The 24,996-nt window shown below is 34.7% G+C and overlaps 4 protein-coding genes across 4 annotated transcripts; 2 read left to right on the forward strand and 2 right to left on the reverse strand.

Annotated features, from left to right (window-relative positions):
• The first annotated feature begins 552 nt into the window (after positions 1-552).
• On the forward strand, positions 553-4,964 carry LOC114187929 (splicing factor 3B subunit 1). Its single transcript, XM_028076350.1, has 2 exons — positions 553-1,466; positions 1,552-4,964. The coding sequence occupies exons 1-2, from the start codon at positions 716-718 to the stop codon at positions 4,578-4,580; spliced, it is 3,780 nt and encodes a 1,259-aa protein (XP_027932151.1). The 5' UTR covers positions 553-715; the 3' UTR covers positions 4,581-4,964.
• Positions 4,965-6,096: 1,132 nt separating this feature from the next.
• LOC114187930 (abscisic acid receptor PYL12-like) lies at positions 6,097-7,503 on the reverse strand. The gene is given in 2 exon segments (XM_028076351.1): positions 6,097-6,336; positions 6,339-7,503. Coding segments are annotated over 2 exon segments (537 nt in total). The 5' UTR covers positions 6,735-7,503; the 3' UTR covers positions 6,097-6,195.
• A 4,528-nt stretch (positions 7,504-12,031) lies between these two features.
• On the reverse strand, positions 12,032-13,770 carry LOC114189263 (peroxisome biogenesis protein 7). The gene is made up of 2 exons (XM_028077994.1): positions 12,601-13,770; positions 12,032-12,379 (listed from the first exon to the last, which is right to left on the reverse strand). The coding sequence occupies exon 1, from the start codon at positions 13,563-13,565 to the stop codon at positions 12,609-12,611; it is 957 nt and encodes a 318-aa protein (XP_027933795.1). The 5' UTR covers positions 13,566-13,770; the 3' UTR covers positions 12,032-12,379; positions 12,601-12,608.
• Positions 13,771-19,891: 6,121 nt separating this feature from the next.
• Positions 19,892-20,948, forward strand: LOC114187548. The gene has a single exon (XM_028075820.1). The coding sequence runs from the start codon at positions 20,078-20,080 to the stop codon at positions 20,618-20,620; it is 543 nt and encodes a 180-aa protein (XP_027931621.1). The 5' UTR covers positions 19,892-20,077; the 3' UTR covers positions 20,621-20,948.
• Positions 20,949-24,996: the final 4,048 nt, after the last annotated feature.

The raw sequence follows: 24,996 nt of genomic DNA on the forward strand, positions 1-24,996 counted from the left end.
TCAAGAAGGCTCATACTTCTCTGTTTTCACCTAATTGCACTTTTTAGCCTAACAAATAGCGATTTGTTTTTCTAAGGACTCGAGCCAAAGTTGGGCTTCATTTTCTTCCTGCACTTCACATTCATATTCTTGCACCTCACATTTTAAACTTTTTGACACATTTTATAATGTTATACAGGTTATATTAAAAAACTTTGGTATTACACATTCCGGATATCAATAAAAAGGTGAGAGATATTCCAGAGTATATATACATTTTATAACATTGAATATCTTTCATATTAACTATTTTGCAATATTTGAAAAATAAATTTTTAAAATTTTCAAAAACATTACCACTAATATAATTTCTGATAAAACATTTAAAAATTAAATATATTCTGAACTGATAGTTTTGCCATGTCAAAAAAGTTAAGGGCAAAATTGAAACTTTGAAAAATAGGGTGCAGGAAGGAAAAGGCCTGGGTAGATATAACTGAATTGGGCCGGTCTTGGCCCAACAGGCTATGTCGGTTCCACTCCTCGCATAGTTATATTGTATCTGAATGTGTTTCTTCAACCTTCACTCACTAATCAACCTGCATAGGGTTTCTTTCACCTTTAATTCCTATCCATTTCGCGAATCCAAATCCATCCATCTTGAACTCTTTCTTCTCTCTCTCTATATCTCCCTTCTCTGTTTAGGGTTAGGGTTTTAGGAGTTCCAAGCATAACCATGGCTTCGGTGGACCCCGAGATCGCGAAAACGCAGGAAGAACGGAAGCGGATGGAGCAGCAACTGGCGTCGCTTAACTCTGTCACCTTCGATACCGATCTCTACGGCGGAAGCGATAAGGACTCCTACCTCACTTCCATCCCCGCCAATGAGGATGACGAGAATCTCGACGCCATGGACAACGAGGTTGCGCGCAAGCTCGCTTCCTACACCGCCCCTAAGTCTCTCCTTAAGGACATGCCCTCCGCCCCCGAATCTGACAGCGACATCGGGTTCCGCAAGCCTCAGCGCATTATCGACCGTGAAGATGATTACCGCCGCCGTCGCCTCAACCAGATCATTTCCCCTGAGCGCCATGACCCCTTCGCCGCCGGGGAGAAGACCCCCGACCCCTCGGTGAGGACCTACGGTGATATCATGCGCGAGGAAGCCCTCAAGAGGGAGAAGGAAGAAACTCTGAAGGCCATCTCCAAGAAGAAGAAAGAAGAGGAGGCTGCCAAGGCTGCTCCGCCGCAACAGCAGCAGAAGAGGAGGAACAGGTGGGACCAGTCTCAGGATGATGGTGGTGCTGCCGCTGCCCCTGTGAAGAAGGCCAAAACTTCTGATTGGGATATGCCGGACACAACCCCGGGGCGGTGGGATGCTACCCCGACGCCAGGAAGGGTTTCAGATGCGACACCTGGGAGGAGGAACCGGTGGGATGAAACTCCTACCCCTGGTAGAGTTGCGGATTCTGATGCAACACCTGCAGGTTGGTTTACACCCCCACTTAAGTCCTCTTTTACCATGTGTTAAATTTTGACCCATAATTTTTTTTCGGTTTCGTTCCTGTGCAGGCGGTGTTACACCTGGTGCCACACCTGCTGGTATGACTTGGGATGCTACTCCTAAACTTTCTGGGATGGCTACCCCAACTCCTAAGAGGCAAAGATCAAGGTGGGATGAAACCCCTGCTACTATGGGAAGCGCTACTCCATTGCCTGGTGCTACTCCTGCTGCGGCTTATACTCCTGGTGTTACCCCTGTTGGTGGTATTGAACTTGCTACTCCAACACCTGGGGCTTTACAAGGCTCCATCACGCCAGAGCAGTACAATTTGTTGAGGTGGGAGAGGGATATTGAAGAGAGGAATCGCCCCTTGACGGATGAGGAACTTGATGCTATGTTTCCCCAAGAGGGGTATAAGATTTTGGAGCCCCCTGCTTCGTATGTGCCCATTAGGACGCCTGCTAGGAAGCTTCTTGCCACTCCTACTCCGTTGGGGACCCCTCTCTATCAAATTCCTGAAGAGAATCGTGGGCAACAGTTTGATGTTCCAAAGGAGGTGCCTGGTGGATTGCCCTTTATGAAGCCTGAGGATTATCAGTACTTTGGGGCACTGTTGAATGAAGAGAACGAGGAGGAGTTGTCCCCAGATGAGCAGAAGGAAAGAAAGATTATGAAACTTCTGCTTAAAGTGAAGAATGGGACACCACCGCAGAGAAAGACAGCATTAAGGCAGCTTACTGATAAGGCTCGTGAGTTTGGTGCCGGACCTTTGTTTAACCGGATACTGCCGTTGCTGATGCAGCCTACACTTGAGGATCAGGAGAGGCATCTTTTGGTTAAGGTGATAGACAGGGTTTTGTATAAATTAGATGAATTGGTTCGGCCTTTTGTGCATAAGATTCTTGTTGTTATTGAACCCTTGTTGATTGATGAGGACTACTATGCCCGTGTTGAGGGGAGAGAAATAATATCTAATCTCAGTAAAGCTGCTGGGCTGGCTACAATGATTGCTGCCATGCGGCCTGATATAGATAACATTGATGAATATGTTAGGAACACTACTGCTAGGGCTTTTAGTGTTGTAGCATCTGCTCTGGGTATACCTGCACTTTTGCCATTCTTGAAGGCAGTTTGTCAGAGTAAGAAATCATGGCAAGCTAGGCACACAGGGATTAAAATTGTGCAGCAGATTGCCATTTTAATTGGTTGCGCTGTGTTGCCGCATCTTAGATCTCTTGTGGAAATTATTGAACACGGTCTGAATGATGAGAATCAGAAGGTGAGAACAATCACTGCATTGTCTCTTGCCGCCCTTGCTGAGGCAGCTGCTCCTTATGGTATTGAAAGTTTTGACTCTGTCTTGAAACCACTGTGGAAAGGTATTAGGCAACACCGTGGGAAGGTGTTGGCTGCGTTTCTTAAGGCAATTGGGTTTATTATTCCGTTGATGGAAGCTCTGTATGCCAGTTACTATACTAAGGAAGTCATGCTCATTCTGATTCGTGAATTCCAGTCACCCGATGAAGAAATGAAGAAAATTGTTTTGAAAGTGGTGAAGCAATGTGTGAGTACTGAGGGTGTCGAAGCTGAATATATTAGAAATGATATCCTTCCTGAATTTTTCAGGAATTTCTGGGTTAGGAGGATGGCATTGGATAGAAGAAACTATAAGCAACTGGTGGAGACTACTGTAGAGATAGCAAACAAGGTCGGCGTTGCCGATATTGTTGGTAGAATTGTTGAAGATCTTAAAGATGAGAGTGAACCATATAGGCGAATGGTTATGGAAACTATTGAGAAGGTGGTTACTAACCTGGGGGCATCAGATATCGATGCACGGCTGGAAGAGCTTCTGATTGATGGTATTCTTTATGCATTCCAAGAGCAGACCAGTGATGACGCCAATGTGATGCTCAATGGATTTGGTGCAGTTGTAAACTCACTTGGGCAGAGAGTGAAGTCGTATCTTCCACAGATTTGTGGTACCATCAAGTGGCGATTGAACAACAAGAGTGCAAAGGTGAGACAGCAAGCAGCAGATCTCATTTCAAGGATTGCTGTTGTCATGAAGCAGTGCCACGTGGAAAATTTGATGGGTCATCTTGGTGTTGTCCTATATGAGTATTTGGGAGAAGAGTATCCCGAGGTTTTGGGATCAATTCTTGGAGCTCTCAAATCAATTGTCAATGTTATCGGTATGACAAAGATGACTCCACCTATTAAGGATTTACTTCCAAGGTTGACTCCGATTTTGAAGAATAGACATGAGAAAGTCCAGGAGAATTGTATTGACCTTGTGGGAAGAATTGCTGATCGCGGTGCTGAGTTTGTACCTGCAAGAGAGTGGATGAGAATTTGTTTTGAGCTGCTTGAGATGCTTAAGGCACACAAGAAAGGAATCCGTAGAGCTACAGTGAACACTTTTGGTTATATAGCAAAGGCCATTGGTCCACAAGATGTCCTAGCAACTCTGTTAAATAATCTCAAGGTTCAGGAGAGGCAGAATCGTGTGTGCACTACTGTAGCTATTGCAATTGTTGCAGAAACATGTTCACCCTTCACAGTTTTACCGGCTTTGATGAATGAGTATCGTGTCCCAGAACTTAATGTGCAAAACGGTGTGCTGAAGTCCCTGTCTTTCCTATTTGAGTACATTGGCGAAATGGGGAAAGACTACATCTATGCTGTGACTCCGTTGCTGGAGGATGCTCTTATGGACAGGGATTTGGTTCACAGGCAGACTGCTGCATCTGCTGTGAAGCACATGGCATTGGGAGTGGCTGGTTTGGGTTGTGAGGATGCACTGGTACATTTGCTGAATTATGTGTGGCCAAACATTTTTGAAACATCTCCGCATGTGATTAATGCTGTGATGGAAGCAATTGAAGGAATGAGAGTAGCCTTGGGGGCGGCCGTAGTTCTGAATTACTGTCTGCAAGGGCTGTTCCATCCTGCCCGGAAAGTTAGGGAGGTATATTGGAAGATTTACAACTCTTTATATATTGGAGCTCAAGATGCTCTTGTAGCATCATACCCTGCCTTGGAGGATGAGCACAGCAATGTATACAGTAGGCCAGAGTTGATGATGTTCGTCTAGTTGGATTGATTATTTAGTTTAATAATTTCTATCTCCGATGTATTTGGTAGGTTTCAATACTTCCTCGAAGCCATGTAAAGCGTTGTTGTCTGGATATTGTTTTGTTTCTATATTGTGTCTCACCAGATGATCTGTTATAGCAGCTAACTGAGGTTGAAGGAAAGCCTTTGATATGTAGTCGTTACTTTCTATTTTCAAATAGAAAGTAACTTTTGGTCAGTGTACTCTTAGATAAAGAATCCATATCTGCATTCCGCCAAGATTATGGTGAGTTGGATGGGTCAGGTAAAAGGCTGTGGAATTACCTAGCGTGTTAGGCATGTATTTGCGGAATATACAATATTATGCTTTCAAATTCAAGATTGGTCTATTGCTGTAGCTTAACATTTATTTGTCTGTGATGACGTAAAATAAATCGTGGAATTGGATTCTAGTGTTGTAACTTATAGGCATAGGGTATCCCAAATGAAGGCCGTGAATCCCAGCCGTGCATTGTCTTTCAGAATTCTGCAATTTCTTATGACATTCTTTTGTGGCTACATGTTGCATTAGTGTCGAGTAATGATACTTTGACATATACTATATTCATTTAACAATATATTGCAGGGGAAAATAGTTTTGTATTTGGAAATAAAAAATAAGGTAAACAATTTTGTGTTTTAAAAAATAGATAATACATGCCTTTTGTGAAACAAGGCAAATGACGCAGTGTAGTGTGAATGACTAAAATTCCCAGTTTGTTAGCATAATCTGGTTTATTGTGCATATGATGGGGATTTTATATACATTTTTTATGATGAAACTTGACGGGTACCTTTTTGCCTATGATCAACCATTGTTTTTTAGTAGAAATATGGCTTGCCTGCGTGCTTTTTAAAATTTTTGTATGGTTTTTGGTTTATCCCCGAATATGCTTATTTAATTATCCGTAACAATGGCCCCGATGCTTAGGATTATATATTTACTATATATTTTATTAGATAAGAGATGAGATGACTAACAATTATTTTAATTGAAAATAGTGTGTATTTGAAACTATTTGGAGAAGGTAAATCTGTTTGGAGAGGAGTTACTATTTAGTGTAATTGTGATTGGCAAACAATTTAGAAAGCTCTTGGAATCGCGCTGGGCTACGACTATGATCGGGTTCATTGAGAGAATACCTAGACCAAAAAGTAATATTGACCGATAAAAAAAGGGTCAGAGTGATTTCGCAAATGTTCATCTGCATCAGTAATACCATTAAAATTTTTATATTCAACAAAAAATTAAACCAAGTTAGTTGAATTCAAAATTCTTAATAATTCCTTTGATATGAAATCCAACATATAAATTTTACCTAGTTAGTATCTTAAAGTAATTTGAATGATACAACATAAATTAAAAATACATCGCAACCGACAAAATGAATTAGAATTTATAATACGAAATAAACTCAAGGTTAATTTCATTTGAGTTAACAGATATGTACAATTAAGCATGTAGTAGTAATCTTAGCCTACATAAGAACTGATAAATCCATAAACCAGACTTACATCATTAACAACAACACTCAACATAATAACACAACAAATAAAGGTCTGAAGATAACTAAGTAGGTAGCTAAAACCTTAACTCACTTACAAACCATTTGTTCTGTGATCTTAGCCAAGGACCTAAGATTGCAAGCTATGATGGTATTCGCAAAGCAGCACGTGTCTTCACCACTACTTCCCGCCGGAACATCCACCACGTACGACTCAATCGCCACCGTCTTCCCCCATATTTCTCTTCTTCTTCATGCAAAGTTATCGTCGAACTGTAATTCGCAAGCCTGTGATCGCCGCCAATTATGCTAAACTTTAACACATGTTTCTCATCATCAAGCTTGTCTAACCTCTCCACACTCACACCGGCCGGTAACCCGGACGTGACCATCACCTCACGTACACTTCCAATGCCACCATCACCGGCGACCATGGTGCACTTCTTGACGAAGAGTTTGTAACCCTGTGGGTTCTCAAAGCGCCGAATGAGGGACCACACCAGAGGTAAAGGTGCGTCGATTGTCTGCACAAGGCTAGAACCACACTGGTTTGAACAGAGTTTGGAGGTGTGGTAGGTGTTGACCATAGCTTTTGTTGTTGGAGTCTCTAAATTTGGCTTGCAAAGCATCTACATCCACGGTTCTCACTGCAACAGAAGAAGTAGCTTTTGATTTATTCTGGGGCGTTTCTGAAGAACCCTTTGCGTGTGCGCATTTATATATCTGTTTGCAGGTTGTGACGTCACTAAATGACAAAGCTTTAGGTTTTTTGGTCAGTGAGGGAGGAGTTATAACTCTTTAATCTTCAGTGAGTTGAAGGTTCTAAGATCGAGGCTTGGCTTGTTTTGCGGTGTGGTCGGTTGGGTGCTTTTACTTAAGTGCTTTGGAGTAGATATTTTGGTGATAGTTATCCTTTGTTCTGCTTGTCGGTTAGGAATAGAATACTATCATTTATCATCATTAAATTTAAATCACTCTTCCTTTCAATTACCCTTGGATAATGCCTTTAAGGTTATTTAAGAATCTATAACAAAGCCTATTATTACAATACCTATTGTAGATAAGGAAAATCTACAACTTCACTCTCTCTCATTTCTATAAGTGTGACTAATTATCCAGAAATGTATATTACCTTTAAGAACATGAGATAGGAACTAACATAAAGGATTGTGCTTAGAATTGCAGACACAAGATGACATTGAGGTGATGTAAGGTGTTTAGTTTTATCTTTATTGGAATGAGAGTAACGGGTGATTTGATTTTGTGAATAAAAAAGGAGAAGCATGTTCTAAAGTTCTGTACTGGGTTTGGGGGTCATTCCAAGAGAGCCCGTAGTTTAGATTGAAACCGTGTGCTATAAAATACTTGTCTTCTCCAATATATTAAACATATCAATTCCAGAATCCACATTATACATATTGGAGAAAACACACTTCCGTGGTTGCAGATTTGAAAATTTTCAAAATAATGTAAATTATTATTAAATGTAATTAAAAATTGTAAGAAAATTTAAAAATATTTTTTCGTTTTTCTTTTTACACAATGATATTAAAATAAAAGTCAAATGAAACGATACTGGGGAAAATGCTTTATTTATACATATCAGTCACGTAAGGTCACTCTCTCACGTCGTGAAGAAGATGAACCCCAACGCCCATTCTGATATCAGAAACTAAGTGTGAGTATACTTTTTATTGAATAACATTAAGAAAGTTGAATAAAATATGAAGAAAAAACGCACAAATTATCATTTTAAAATTTTATATTAACCGGCTTACTGTGTTAAATTTTTTCTTAAATATCCTTCAAAAATCCATTACATCGAATCCTAACATGTAGCGACAAGATGGGTTTTGTCTGCAACAACCTTTCCAGCTCCCCATGGTTTCCATAATAAGCTTTTCGTTGAAGTACATTGATTTTATTATTATTATTATTGTTATTATTATTATTATATGGACACTAATTTGGTGAAATTAACATTGGTGGCTGGTAGGTTATACATGTTTACGAATATGGTTGTACATGTTCATTTATTTTAGGTTTTGATGTGATTTTATATGTTCCAATATAATGAATTCAACCGATGATCTTTGGAATAGTGTTCTGCATTCTGCATATGTAAATTTAGTCCATGAACTCGTGTAGGTCCCATCAGAGTAGATTATTTTCTCTTTTTTATTAAGTGGGTTAGGTCAACCCATTTGACAGTGCCAGTCGTGATACGTTTGTTTGAACCCTAATATCTCAAGGAGTGATTGCTACATTGAATTCCTGCACAAAGATTTTTCTAGACCTATTATTTGTTGTATACGCTGCAAATAATAAAACAATTCACAATGTTTTCCAAAATAACTTTCTTATTAAATATGCTTTAATTACCCTGACACTAATTCACCATCATTTATCAGAAGATTTCAAAGTGAGAATCAAAAGCCAACCAACCATAAGTTTATGGAAATTACTCTGGTAAGCATTTCTTTTTTTCCTAACCGAACTGATAGAAATTGCTATTTGTCTATAGTCTAAGTTTGCGGAGCATATTTACCCTTGTGGGTACTAATACTATACCAACTCCTATACCGTTCGTAGTTTGAATTTTAACAACTACCTTAAATGGAGCAAAAATCTTGCTTAATAGCTTTGTCACAGGGTTGATAATTGAAGTATTTGTTTCCAAGAAAAAGTAGTAATGATTGATATTACCTCATTCGTACAGGCTACGCATGGCACGGTACTTAGGGGAACCAAATTGAGCTACAACGGGTATTTGCTCATTCTCTTGTATACTGCAAATGTTACGGTGACAAGGAAACCCCATTTTATCAAGAAAAAAGGGAAAATGAAGTACGATAGCAAGATGAATGTTACAATCTCATTTCATACTATATGAATGAAATTTGATTGATGAATTGTCAAAAACCAAGTTTTGTAATGAGAAGATTAGGAAAAAAATTAACTATTTTCGAAAGCGCCCTCGGAAAGATTTCCGGTGGCTGCTTTCTCGTCAGAAGTAACTTTTCTGTTCTGAAATTATCTATCTTACCTTACCTCCAACAGAAGAACTAAACAAGGACCCTAAGTCTCTTACAAAAAGTAATCACATGACAATGTTTTTGCATAACGAGATCTTCAAAACAAGACAGTACACTATTTCATCAATGTAGACATAAACTGCCACCTTCAATTGTGAAGGTAACAAAAGTTTCCATAAACTATTAGCAAGTTAACTATTACAACCATAATTTATTCTCCTATAATAAATGAAAGCATGACTGCAAGCATAAAGCCACACGGAAAGTCTTGTGTGAATGTGGAAAATATCTACTCATCAACATTTTCATTTTTCTCAGTAAAAAAAGTTTTCGCCATAGACACAACAGAAAATAAAGAAATTCAAGTAGTACTGGAGCACATATCAGACACTGCAAGTTCTACACAACACAACTTAGTTTAGACTTGCACTATGTGAACATTACTAGTGCACGCACGATGCTAAGGAGTCCAGATTTGACAAATGCAAGATGTGCTAACTTCATCATTAATATAGATATACATAATTAATAGATTGTTGTAACTATCATCTTAAATCACATATAAGGTAACTTCAATTTCTTCAGTTTTTCTTAAAAAAAAAAAAAAAGAGGAATAAAGAAAATAGTAATGTACTAGGATTTATTTTCCATAAAATTAATAACAGAATGTTTTACATATACTTTATCATTTTTCACAAATCTGTTTATTTCTCTTATACACGGGTATACGTTTCTTTCTTCAATGAAAAAGACTAGCAACAGCTTGGAGATGTAAGTAAAACTAACTAAACTTTGTTGTTAATTGTTATGTTATTATTTAACTTTTATTTTATATATATATATATATATATATATATATATATATATATATATATATATATATATATATATATATATATACACACACACACACACACACACACATCATGACCATAGCAAATTTGTGTTATTTTTTCACCACTAGTATAAGAAGAGATTTGGTTATTTATGTTAACTATAATAATGAAGTCAGATTTGAATAGGAGTAATGACTATAAAAGAAAATGTGAAAATTGAGAAGTGTAGTTTTTGGAATATGCAAATAAAATATTTGATTATTTGTATACAAAAATGTATCAGCCTCTATCAGGAAATAAAGTGGAGGAAATGCGGATGAAGATTGGACTTTTTCTTAAACAAATCATTTGACATTGTACAGTTGCTTCCAAAATTGGGAGAGAAACAACAGGTCTTATCGAAACTCTACAAAGTATGTATGAAAAGTTGTCAACCTCAAACAAAGTTTACCTGATGAGACAGTTGTTTAAGAGGACTTCAGGATTAATATGTTCTTAAGAGAGAGGAAGATTCTTGATTATGTAATTGAAATGAAATCGGAAAATATTTTTCTCAAATAGTCTCTTTAGTTTGCAACTTAGGTTGCCTTCATTACCCAGTATCAGAAGGAGAACAAAAGTTCAAACTGGAGAAGCCATTGATGGCAGGGTCTTCTACTCACAATTGAGACCAATAACTAATAACTAATATATGAGGGTAAACTGTTTGTTAACCAAGGTAGGCTAGTCTAGCCAATTTAGGCTTCTAAGCACAAATTCTTCACTGAGGATTGAGGAATCAATGAGAATGGCGAAACAATAATTAAGTAAGGTTTAGAAATAAAAAGCTGATCAACTAACAGTACGTGATAGAAGCCGAAAGTCGAGGGCTAAATTTATTTATTTCCCGATATATGGAGGGTCGATTATTTTCACCCTCCAATAGTCTTCCTTTTTTTTCTAGAGGCACTATTTATTGTATACACTACACAATATTAAAATATTCCTAATCTCTTAAACATAATTATTTCTTTATTAAATGTCTTGTTTTCAACTTTTAACTTCCAATTATGCAGAATCACAATCTCTTATGTAGAACTGAGAATTCAAAAGCCAACCAATCGTAAGTTTATGGAGGTTAGTCTGGTACCCATCTGTCTTTTATCAAGGCTCCCAGTAACCAAAGTGAGTTGACATTTACCAATCCTCTATAGCATGCTGATCATGTTTGACAACTCACATAAGTATATTACCCTTGTGGGTAATATAGCAACTATAACAAAGGGAATATTCGTATTTTGAGTTTTGATAACTAATTACCTGAAATTTGGACAACTCATGATTAAAAGCTTCTTTACGTTCCCTTTTCCTTCTCTTATTCTAATGAAGCAGATATCATTCATCATTGAGATGATACTTGAAGCATTTGTTTCTAAGAAAAAAAGATTGATGATATATTTTTTAAACCATACACTTGACTTTAGACCCACTTAATAACAGCATTAAACACTTCTTAATCCACCTTTTTTTAACACACTCTCAACTATTGATTAAAATTTATTAAAAACTACAAATTTTGATAGCTCTCACTTTTCTTTTAGGGTCTTAATCCGGATTTTGTATTTTGCATTAAATTTTCACCGATGATGGAGTAAATGTTAAAAGAATATATTAGAGAGTGTCTTACAACAGTTCTCTATATTATAAGTTATTTTAGAGAAAGAATATGCTACCCAAGTATGCACCCCAGAGAAAACTTAATTGCCTGGTAACTACATTCTCCTTTTTGAGAAATAACTTTTCAATTGAATACACATTTGAACTCTTCTCATCAATTCTAATAAGAAGACCTAATCAAGAATCCTAAATCCCTTATAAACAATTACCTATTTGATAATTTTATTACAATTTTTCCCCTATAGTGAGATTTCTAAATTAAGATAATACTATTAGATCAACGTGGACAGATAAATTGTCATCTTCAATTGTTGAACGTATTAAATGTTTCCACAAACTATTGGCAAGCCAGCATGTCAGCCTATATAAAGTCAGATGAAAAATCTCTAAGCTTTTATGTTTTTTTCTTCAAAGATTCGCCTTATATTTCAATCATTCACCAACATTTTCATAACAATACTCATTATTTAGAAATCTTGGGTGTTTGATGTTTCAGATAGGAGGTTTGACATGGTATGGACATGTGGAGTCTACATTTTTCTTTCAAAACAGAATTTTATCAAAGATTTCAAAAAGAATATAGATAGTAACAAGGTTGCATATCCACCTGTTGGCATCCGTAATTCATCACTGTACCAGACTATTCAACCTTTCAGAGCACCTCACTGGTGAATCGTGCGTACTCTGTAACTTGTAGCTCGTTTGAATGTGCAAAAGATCTATCCAACACTCTATTCAATTGTCACTCTGTCAAACAAAGGGGCGGAGGACTTTAACTAAGATATAATACACGAATAAAGAAATTCCTATAAAGGGCAAAAATTCCAGCCACCACATTATGGACCATGGTAAAAACAGTAAGACAATTCAAGTCACATGAAAGTTGAACTCAAAGAATAACATCAGAAAATCAAAGCTTTTGAAACTAACTGTCAAATATGCTGTTCCTGATAGAAGAAGAAAAGTACCTATAGTGTTAAGGTGCCCTTGGGTCAGTCCCATGCGGCCACACATAAACAAGCTCGTCCCAGCCAGTGCTAGCCATGAGCCCCTCCACAAGCACACTCATGTCCACCCCAACTGCAAATTCCGTATGGTGATCATACCTACTCACAAGCGCATCCTCCACCATGAAGTCCCAAACGCACACCGTCATATCATAAGAGCAAGACACCAACAAATTCCGCACGTGCGGCGAGAACTTCACCTTCCTCACGGCATACCCGTGCCCATTAAGCACACTCACCGGAACCCTATAGTTCCTGACATCCCAGACCTTCAGGCTCTTGTCCACGGAGGCGGTGGCGATGACACACTCGTCGTACTTGTTCCAGTCGCAGGCGAGGACCTCGTAGTCGTGGGCGGGGAGGATCATGGTGGACCCGGGCTCGCGGACGTCCCAGATGCGGACGGTACAGTCGCCAGAGGCGGAGGCAAAGACGTCAGCGTGACGGGGGTTCCAGACGGCGGAGTAGACGCAGTAGGCGTGCTCCTTGAAGGTGCGGACGCTGGTGGGGCGGTCGAGGGTCCAGAGCTTGACGGTGTCGTCCCAAGAGGAGGAGAGGAAAGAGTCGCGGCGGACGGGATTGTAGTCGGCGGAGTGGACCTCGCGGGTGTGTTCCTGGAAGGAGCGGATCGGGTTGGAGGTGGGGGGCAGGGCCAGATCGTAGAGCTTCACGGAGCCGTCGGCCACGGCGGCGATGACGATGGAGTCGTGTGACTCCGACCAGGCTACGTCGTAGACACCATCGGCGGTGTCGTAGGAGGCAAGCTCTGCGATGGGGAGGGAGGGGTCCGGGGAGAGAACGAGGACGTGGAGGCGGCCGTTGCCGAGGATACCAAAGTTCTGGGCGGTGGCGACGGCGAGGCGGTTCTCGTAGAAGGGGCTGAACTTGACGGAGTAGCCATTGAAGGGGGTTTTGAAAACCGGCATGGTTCAAGTGAGAACGAACTAATCAACTAAGAGTTTAATTTGTGAGATTTTGCACTTGTTTTATGAATTGATTAGTTTGTGATTTGTAAAGAAGTCGATGAAATGGGAGATCGAAGAGCCACTTCTGGTTTTGGCTAGGTTCATCCCTTCGGATACCTCTCTCCTCTTCTTCCTCTTTTTCCAGATTTTTTTTTTCTTAATTTGTTTTCAAGAAAAATAAAATAAAATAATTCTTTCTTTTAATAAATTTAACTTACATCTTAACTAAAACATAAAGAAAGGATCATAGAAAGAAAAAAAAAAAAAAAAAACACAAGAAGAGCAAGAAGAAGTAAGCCCATGTCGTGTATTTGTAAACGAAGACTGGTAATTCTTTTTGGGCCATACAATTTTTTTTTTCAGTTTTGGGTTTTGAACTTAAGAGTTTCTATTAGCACCCTAAGCTAGTAAACCTTCAATCCCATTCTTCTGTCTCCCTCTACCCGAAGCTTCCCTTTTTAACACCCGCTTCCAACTGTCATGCAAAACTCTATTTAAATACTACTATTTAAATCTTTCAATCCAAATAATCATTCTCAACCAAAATAAATTAAAAGTACTTAGGAAGATTTTTTATTATAAAATAGTTAAATTAACTTAGTTACCAAGTATTTAATTTAACTCATAATTTTAAAACGTTATTTAAAAATGCACTAATTTTTTTCTTTTTATAAGGAATTTTATAATTTGTTATTTGTCTTTATTGAGGGTGATGTTTAATGTTTCAAAAATTTAATACCTTCATATCATTCCTAACAAATTAATAATTATGAATAAAAATAGAATTATTATATTAGTGATAACTTTTTATAACAACTGGGAATCATTTATAAAAAAACAATAAAATCATCTACCTTGCTCTTACCTTTACTGATACGATGGAAAGTATCATTTGTGCGATTTGACATGGGTTGAGTAAATTGAAATAATAATTACACCGTAAAATAAAATTCATAAATATGTCCAATTTTTCTGTCTTAAGAATTAGATAAAATAAATGAAAAGGAAGTGGCCCAAGTAGGGTAGGTTTTACATATCATGGATGGAAAGAGTCGGATAACTTTTTCATCTTAATAATGATAAGGCGGTTTACGAGTCAAAATATGGAAAATCATTTGAATGTGATTCGCATTAGTTACAAATGATTAAGTGAAGACAATTATATAAGCGGAAGATTCACATGAGAATAAAGGTCACAATGATAAATTGAAAGCAAACAAAATAACATATAATTACGAGAGCCACAACTTTAAAGTTTTAAATGGAACTTTGAATAAAAAAATTACTCTTTCATACGGATTAGTTACCTCTAAAAAAACTTATCCTGTATCATAATTATGCTATGTAAGTAAAAATAAAATAAAAATGTATATGTATATTGATATGATATTGGGTTACGATGTGTGATTATTAGGTAAAGATATTTAATTATGTGCTAGAAAGACGTATTGTTTTGAAGTTCACGTGAATACCAGCATACGCATCAAGCCTTCAATTTTTGTGACCAAGTGTGTTCCTTCCGATGGTGCTTGCGACTTCGTTTTCTTTATAGAAAGAACAATAATGGAAGAAGAATTTATAATAACAAAGGTTAAAACAAGATCACTGGGCATCTGAATGAATGCTTAAAATGTACATCCAACTAATTTAAGGACCACTCTTGATGAATATTGGATAAAAACCAAACTACTTGGAAAACAAAAGGTATAATTTTTTCCATTCTCTTCTTTTCATGTAATTTTCATTATCCTCCAATTTGTACTAAAAGGAATAATAATAATAACAACAATGGTCAACATTTAAGAGCATTGGGCCAATCTGACATGACCCTCATGTTATATCCACGCCCATTGCTTCTGGCGTGGGGTCTCAACAATTCCAATATCTCAATATGACAATATCATGCATTAACCAAGAATCTAATTAATTAGAAAGTGCAGATTGGTTTAATGGAGAACAATGCCCCCAAAAAAAACTGGTTTTTCATAGACTGTTAAGTTCAATTATATCACCGTGTTTCAGTTGTTGCAATTTTTGTCCATTTTTCTTAGTATTTTTCTCTTTTGTTGTTTATCGAAAGCAAAGAACACATAATTTGATGAGCATGAAAAAAAAAAGTGGTTAATTTGTGAGGAGCTGGTTGTGGGGCAGTAGTCACTAAGCACAATCCCCTGATTTCTGAAACACTTTGATTGATTCAGTTGGCTGGATTTGGAGTGTTTCTAATTAGACTCATTAATAATGCTAAACACTAAAACATGTCCTTTCACACAATTCAAACACTCTATCTATGCAACTTATCCACTCACTCTCTTCAACCATTTTCGAACCATATTTGAAAACAACTGTGATTACCCAATCAATAATTGTGCGCGCTGCCCAACCATTCTGGGGCTCCCAAATTTTTCCTTTCCTTTTCAATTCCTCACACACTATTATTAGTTCCATTTGTTTTTCTTTTTTGGGGGCTCACTCGTTTGTTCATAAAAGATAAAGACTAAAGTTGGCTATTACATAATTAGTTTACTCACTCTATTATTATTATTTCTTAATTTATTTTAATGGACCCTCAATCATATAAACTTTTCTTGCATATTATTATTTATCAAATCGTTTAATTAGTCAGTATAATGTGGCTATTTGATGAATTCTTGTGTAGAAATATTTTATAAAATTACATCGAATGGAATTAACTTCTATTTTTTATGAAAACAATCTTTATTTAAATAGTAATCGGCGCTATTTATTCTTGACCAATATATGATGTACAAAAAGAAAATAACTGATACATGATTATATGATGTAATATGCATTGATTTGAAGAGAAAGTTTTGTGATGCGTTGAGTTGAAGAGAAAGTTTTGTGAGTCCCACATATTTTAACATCGCGTTTGTGATAATGAGAAATATGAAAAAGTTTAGGCAGATTTGTAACATGTGAGTGAAGATGTGATATGATGGATTATATTGTTTAAATAATAGGTGTTTTTGAAGGATTATGTGTTAGTTATAATGAATATTCGATATTTTTTTTTTAATTTTTCTATTATACTAATAACAGATTATACTCTTAGATCATTTAAAAAATTTCATTCTTCATTTAGATTTTTCGAGAGAGGATCGTTAGAGAGATTTAATATTAATGAGCATGAGTTCAAACCACATATAAAAGATTGATATATCTTTATTTTTATATGATCTTCAACTTTCTCATTTTTACTCTATGTGAGACTTAGATTCACACTTAAATTTCTAACATCTTCGTCCAAACCAAAGGATAAATATAAAAAGGTCATAATTTTATGGTTGTACAATTTTATTTTTTTTGAAAATTATATTTTATTTTTCATTTATTCTACAAATTATAAAATCAAAATTATAAATTATTTGTAGTTTTCTTCTCTTTCATAGTCCAAATTAAATAAGGTGTCATTTTCTCTCCTTTATTTTAATCAAACTAAACAAGGATATTATTTTCTCCAACTCCGATTTCCTCTCATCTCTCATCTTTAAATCAAAGAATTATATATAAACAATTCCTATTTAAGAATAAAATAGTAAACAAAACGTAGTGAGAAAAAAAAAATACTCAAGCGAGTAGAACAAAATGAAAATTGCCAAGAATGGAGGGAAGAAACATTTTCATGACGGAAAATAACCATATAGAAAAAGAGCTGAAAATTGTAAAAAAAAAATGCAAATGAATGGAAAAATAATTAAAAGAAAAATAGGCGATCGAAAATATCATTTAAATTTTAAAAAGTCAAGAGAATGAATAGAAAAATGGACAAAAAAAAAAAACAGGTATGAAATAATCCTTCAAGAACAATGAGAGATCATATAGTGTAGAAGTAATAATTATTGATGAAAACAGTTCATTTGATTATTTTTTTAACACATTAAATTCTTTAATCTAATATTTTTATTAGTTGGACAATGTACACAAAATTTAAAATAAATTGAATATTTTGCAGTCATTTAATTTGATACCTTATAATTTTACTGATTACTTCATTGAATTTATTAATGAAGCTACATGTTTATCATTTTAATTAACCTAATAGCTCAGCAAGAAATTTTAATTAATCTTTGAGTTGATAAAATATAATGTACAAAGCGTTATTTAAGAGAATAATTTAAAAATAAAAAAATAATGAAGTTGATATCTCCTCTTCAATTCAAAATATATAAATCATAAATAAAATTTCAATAATATTTTGATATTTTCTAAACAAATATTAAGACAATTATTTTTTTGAAGCTTTTATTTGAAAGGCATAATAAGAAAAGCAGTTCAACAGCATTCTTAATACCTACCAGGAAAACTACAATCCCATTTCCTTCATTCATTCGTAAACATAGGCTTGTAATAAGATGGTTAGAGTTGTGAAAATAGAAAAGAATCGGCAGAAAGCAAAGATACAGCTTGACTATATTAAGTTATGGTATACAAATATGTAAATATATACAATCTACCAAACATGTCTATAAACAGATTTGAGGTCATGCACAATCTTAGTCGACTTTTCTTGTTAATAAACATTCTATATTAAATTTTGATTTTATAACCAAATGAATCACTTGGCACATTTTATTATTGTGTAAAATTTATGTAAAATAACCCTCAACCAAATTCAATTTTAATGAGATCATCATGTAAAAATTTCATTTACACGGTGTTTCTTTTTTGTCATAAAAAATGAGAAACGATGATAAATAGTAAATGAGTAACGTGTTCTTTTGGAGGTGATACAAGATAATGGAAAAAAATGATTAGAAAAATTCACTTAAAATTCAATCCCACTATCCATGATAAAATTAAAGGATGACACAGTTAGATTTACCAAATTACTATTTCATTATTTAATTTTTGTTGCATGTAGTTTAGCTGTTAACAACAATATACATGATTTCAATTTACTTTTTTAATTCTATATTAACTGTAACAATCATAATTTATTATGATTATAACAAAAAATTATTACTTCTAAAATTACTATCAGAAAGAAACAAAAGTTTTCATATAAATAATGATTTTTCATCTTATATATTAAATTTATTTTCATATAAAATATATTCTATTATTTAATTTTTTATAAATATTTTTTTATATTTTCAGTCATTCAATAAAATTTATAAAATAATTTTATATTATATATATAATTTTATATTATACATAACTATAAAAACATTTTGATAATTTAATTTTTCTTCTATTAATTTTTTTTTTAATATGTCACATAAATTAATTTAATCACAAATTTTTAAAAATTTTACTTCCTACTCAATTCTAAAATCATTTTAAATTTCTTAAAGAAATAAGACCAGTTTCATCATTTGATCTTTCGTATCTCTTTCTCTGATCATTTATCTCAAAATAACACAATAAACATATGTGAAATCAATATATACGTCATCTTAATTTTATTACGAATTGTTTTAAAATATAATGAAACTATAGTATTTGTAATTGGTGGTGGGAAAGCAAAGACGAGCAAAGTGAAATAACTAACGACAGAGGTAAGGAAAGGAAAGGAAAGGAGAATATTTGTTGTAGGAGATAGAAGCTATGCAGAGCAATGGCGTTGGAGTGATTAATTGAGCCTCCCTTATAATATACTACATATAGATTATTGTGGCAGGTAGAAATAATAAACATAATATATTAAACAAAGGAAAATATATTGTATATGTAGGAAATATGTGAAAGGGATTTGGGTAGTAGAAGAGAAGCACTTCACTGACTAAACTAAAACCCAGTAGAGATAAAGTGTGTTAAGTCCATCCTATGCTTTTACCTCATTTCATTTTCCATTCTCTCCTTGACCCCACACCACTACCCTCCTCACCTAAACTTAGTGTAAATATTCATTATTGGCCGACAAGTGTCAACCTTTGATTGATACACGCACATCCACTCACGGCCCCATCAAAAGCTTCTAAGCTTTTGCTTCCTAAGCAGTCTCCATCATTCACTCATATCACTATACCAACCTTCCATTCCTAACCTAATACTATTCATTTCACAACACCACACAAAACCAAGGACTCTTCTGCAATTATTCACTTCACAACCATCAATTTCATCCCCCATGGAAATAAATTAATATTCCTCCATCCATTCAAAACTGCCTTCAGATCAAATTAAATAACTTCTACACACACTAAACTGTGTTTGAAGTGATGCTTAACATTTGTCAAATATTTTTTTTAATAACAAATATTTCAGATAATAACGAAAATAAAAGGCATCATCATCTCCCCCAAAATTCTTTTATGTGACTTATTCCCACTGCATTACTAAAACATAAAAGCACAATATCTCAAAACCAAGTTTTCTCTCTCTCTCTCTCTCTCTCACTCTTCATCCTCCACCCTCTTACTCTCTAGTTTTTCCTCCACTTCTCTCTTCTCTTCTTTCTATGATAGTAGCGTTAATTACCAACGCAAGCAGAGAGAGCAGAACAAGAAATAATGAGAAACACCATACGGTGTTGCATCTCTTGCATTCTTCCATGCGGAGCACTGGACGTAATCCGCATAGTGCACTCCAACGGCCGCGTCGAGGAAATCACCGGCTCCGTCAAGGCCAGCGAGATCATGAAGGCGCACCCCAAACACGTGCTCAAGAAGCCATCCTCGCCCTCCACCCAAGACGGCGTCGTTCCCAAGATCGTCGTCGTCCCTCCCGACGCTGACCTCCAGCGCGGCAAGATTTACTTCCTCATGCCCCTCCCCTCTCCCCCCTCCGACAAGAACCACCGCCAGAGACCCTCCTCCGGAAAGAAGAAAAGGAAGGACCACCACGCCGAGAGAATCCACCACAACCGCAATCACAGCAACAACAACAACAACAGTGACGCCATTTCCGTGGCCAACTTGCTCGTCTCGAACGATCGCTACTTGACTGAAATACTCTCTGAGAAGCTTTCTACGCAGAGAGACAGAAGACGAGGTCGTGTCGCCGTTTGGAGGCCTCACCTGGAGAGCATTTCCGAGTCACCACCTGATATATAACTACTGTAAACGCTTCTTCTTCCTTAATTGTTCAATATCTTAAGCCTCTCCCTCCTATATTATATTATATTATATTATACCAACATATATATATTTCCATCTTCCAAACTTCAAAACCCGTTTTTCTAAATTCAACTAAAAAATTTCGTTTCATTTTTCTCAGTCATATAGGCTTAAAAATATAGGAATACGTGTCTACCGAAAGAAGCCAGTTTGTATCAGTAGCTGAAAATATTGGTATATGAAGTAATGAGATGATAATACGTTGTGATTTTGAGAAGTGAGATCGTTTTTGAATAAAATTCGGGGATCACAAGTGCTCAACTTTACTGATTGCCATTTTTTTAAGCTTTCGTTATCAGCTTATCATGATTTCGAAGGGGGGTGTTGTTGGTGTTTAGTTGGTAGGGTGCACGAGTGATGGAGGTGTGTTATAATTTTGTAATTTTCAGGAAGTGGTGATAAGAAGGAATTTTGTGAGCTTGTTTTAGGTTTTGATGAATTGTTGACGATGAAGGGTTGGTTGGAGTTGGAATTGAAGTACTGCAGATGGAAAAGTAGACACAGGAAGTGTATGATTGAAACACAGGAGAAAAGGATCCCACTCCTGTTGTGTCTGGTTTTCGGGGCATTCGTCGTTCTGTATTGGATCATAATGGAAGGTGATTGAGACGTATGGTAGAATTTATGCCATTGCTACTAACAACGGAGTAATCCATTCACGTTTATTCCCCTCGTTCAATTTTGTAGTGTTCGACTTTGTCAGTCGTTCTCCAACGCCAGCGAGAGGCTGACGTAATGCTTGCATCACTCTTTAAAACGTAAATATATAATATATAATAATGCGAATGAATAAATTCAAGTATATAGCTTTCCATTTATTTAATGTTTGATGAGAGAAAAAAAAATCTTTGGGGTCCCTCAGATTCATGGATGTGTAAGCAAGCAGGTACAAAGCCACGGTGTACTTGGGCAGAAACTAAGGGTAAAAAATTGAAAAAGAAAAGGGTGGGTTGGCACCAAAATTGTAATATCTAATAATGTTGCGTTGGTAAAGTAATTAGTGGATATATGTATTGTATTGTGTTGTGTGTCTTTAAGCATTTTATTGTGAGTATGAGTTAGCAATAAGGTTAGTGGGTGTGGCATCCTGTAAAGGTGATTGATTACACAGTGGAGTTTCTTTCTGGGGTCGTGGATTGACTGGAGGGCAGATTATTGAGCCTTGAGGGAAGCTTGTGTTGTGTTCTGCATTCTGTGTTGTGTTTGGTTCTGATTCTGATTTATTTCAGATTCTCTTTTTCTGATTCGAACGCATATATGCGGTTTTTACTCTAAAGCCCCACCATATATGTCTGGGGCCAACAAAAAAGTTGGCACACTGAGTAAGCGACTCCATGTAACAATAAAACAATGAATGAATCATTGAAATGTGATGGTCTCATGGGATGTCAGTGTTGCGAGTGGATCAGGTGAACTCACTAACCTCTCCTTGTCTGAATCTTCTCTGTACTTCCTCTCTCTGTCTCTTCCTTACTTTACTTCATTTCTATGCACCTTCCACCATATCTATCTAAAGACACCATAAATCACATAAAATATATCAACTTACTCACCATATCACTAACTATTCATAAGCTACTATATCTAAGTTTAACACGCTTAATTACCGTAAAAAGTTGTTCTTTAACTAAATTTATTTTACACGATTAGAAAGCTCTGGTATATATATGTAGGTTATAGTCCATTGGTGCCAAAGTCATTTACATTTATAAAAAATTATATAGTTTTCCTTCCCTCTCCCTTTTGTTGGTAGATGATGATATATATAAGAATGGGAAATACGAAAATGTGGAATCATTTATCATCATCATATGTGCTAGCGGCGCCTCACACTTGCGCATAATTAAGCTGAGAGTTACAAAGTCTCTGTCTCCACCTTTCACTTGAATTCATCTCAATATAATACTACTATAAAGCAATTGGTACAATAGTACTATACTATTATTTTAGCACTTCATGAAAATTTTCATGTCTCCATGTTTGGAAATGTATAATGTAAAAGAATATAATGAATGAGATAGTTATGCAAACATAACACATACTTTATAATATTGTTGGAGATTGGTAAGCGTAATGCGAACCATAGCCCATACTTTTCTCGCACTATAGTGCCTTACAGTTCAGACGTGTTACTTTGTCGCAATTTCATTTATGCCACAAATATTATGATTTTATTCCCACCAACAAAATTAACACAAATATATGTTGGAAATATATGTGTGGGTACATATCATTCACTCTGTGTAAAAGTGGAAGACAAAGCTATACAATGAAATCGAGTTTATTTTAACAAAAGTTCATATGTTAGTAACCATTTCTCATATGTTAATTACTTGTCATCTAATTTCTTACTTTATCATGGATACTTACGTATTTCTCATATTTCTGCCTGAAAAATCGCTTTTAGATATATTGTTTGATTCCTATAGTTAGTATGATTCTTGTATGTTTCTCATAATACCAAAAGAAATCTTTATGTTTTGTTTAGTAGAAGAGAATGAACTTAAAAGAAATTATATATATATATATATATATATATATATATATATCGTATTTATTTTTACTCTAAATCTTAATCCTAACCCCCTCATGTTTATATATTAGTTATCTTACACATCCACTTATATACTAGTCTCTTCTATTTATGTATTAGTCATTTTACATATTTTCACTACATGAGATTTCAAACTTATGTTCAGTCCTAACAATTTGTACCCCTCCGTGTCCATCCACTTGTATACTAGCCTCTTCTATTTATATATTAGCAGGACCGGTTCAAGGGTAAAACGGGTAAAACACTCGCTTTAGGCTTCAAGGATAAGAAGGTCTCAAAATAAAAATTACTAATATTTTTCTATTAAATTAATTATAAAATTATGTTTAAGAAAAAAAGGTTTCAATATTATTTTTAGTACTAATTAATATACCCCTATTAAACTAATTACAAAATTGTGTTTAAGATAAAAAAAGCCTCAAAAAAAATATTTTATTACTAATATAGTTCTATTAAATTAATTATAAGTTTATGTTTGAAAATAAAATTTAATTAAATTATTATTAGTGTATGTTAATTTTTATTGGTAGTAAAATTGATAATTAATGAGTTAAAATATCTTTTTAGTAAATTATAATTTTGTTTACAAAAAGAGAATGATTAGCTATATTTATTTTTTTATAATCAATTTGAATTCTATTTTCTTTTTTTATCTCTCTATAACTTCTCTTATCTCTCCTTACTTTATTTTCTTATAATAATAATTTTTCTAGAGTTTTGGCATATTACATCTCTTAAATCTTTTGAATCTCATGTTGCTCATATGTACCAATTTTTTTCATCTTCATTTCTCATTTCTGGTTAGTATGTTTTTTCTTTCTATTTGTATTGTTATTATTTTTATTCTATTTTGGATTTGTATTAGAATTATAAATGTGTTTCTTTTGCCTAGTTTTGTTGTTCAATACTTATAGATTTACAGGTTTCGAGAGTTTTTTTTGTTGCATGTATATCAAGGAGAAACTGAATATTTTTACAAAATTATTAGTTAGATTATGGTTTAGTATTTTGGTGAATAATAGATTAATTTGAGCGTAATTCAAAGTTGAGTTTTCTATAAAAAGATAATTCAAGTTTGGGAAAAAAAAGATTTACTATCGAGTTTAGAAGAACAATATTTTTTTTAATTCTTTTTTATTAATGATTAATCTTAAAATATTCAACTTTGGAAATTTGTGAAAACGTTGAGACTTAAGAATGAAAAAGAGACTTGAGACATCAAGATATTGAAAGTCTACTATCGAGTTTATTTTCTTAACAACCAGAATCAAGTTTTATTGTTTTAATTCATTTGTTTTATATATTTATCTTTAGTAATGTTTTATATATTATCATTTTTTATTTCATATAAAAATATATATATATTTAAACTAGAAAATTTGAATTAGACTATTCAAAAGAAAAGAAGAGTTGAGACTAAAGGAGCTATGAACAAAAATAGCCTTGTGTATTATGATGCGTAAATATTTCATTTTTGAAAGATAAATACTTAAACCTTGAAAAATCTTTAAAACATGATAATTTGTTGGATATTGATGGATTTAATTTAATTACAAAATTAAATATCTTAAGAGGAATTATATGTTTGGAATGATAAACCAATTAACATTTTTAAATATATAAAAAGAATAAATTCTTTTCCAAATGCATATATAATTTATAAAATAATGTTAACAATTCTTTTGTCATTTGTTTCAGTCTAAAAGAGTATTTCAAATATAAAGATAATAAAAACTTATTTAAGATCAACAATGTCTCA

Source organism: Vigna unguiculata, chromosome 6, assembly GCF_004118075.2.
Source record: "Vigna unguiculata cultivar IT97K-499-35 chromosome 6, ASM411807v1, whole genome shotgun sequence".
Taxonomy (NCBI): Eukaryota; Viridiplantae; Streptophyta; class Magnoliopsida; order Fabales; family Fabaceae; genus Vigna; species Vigna unguiculata.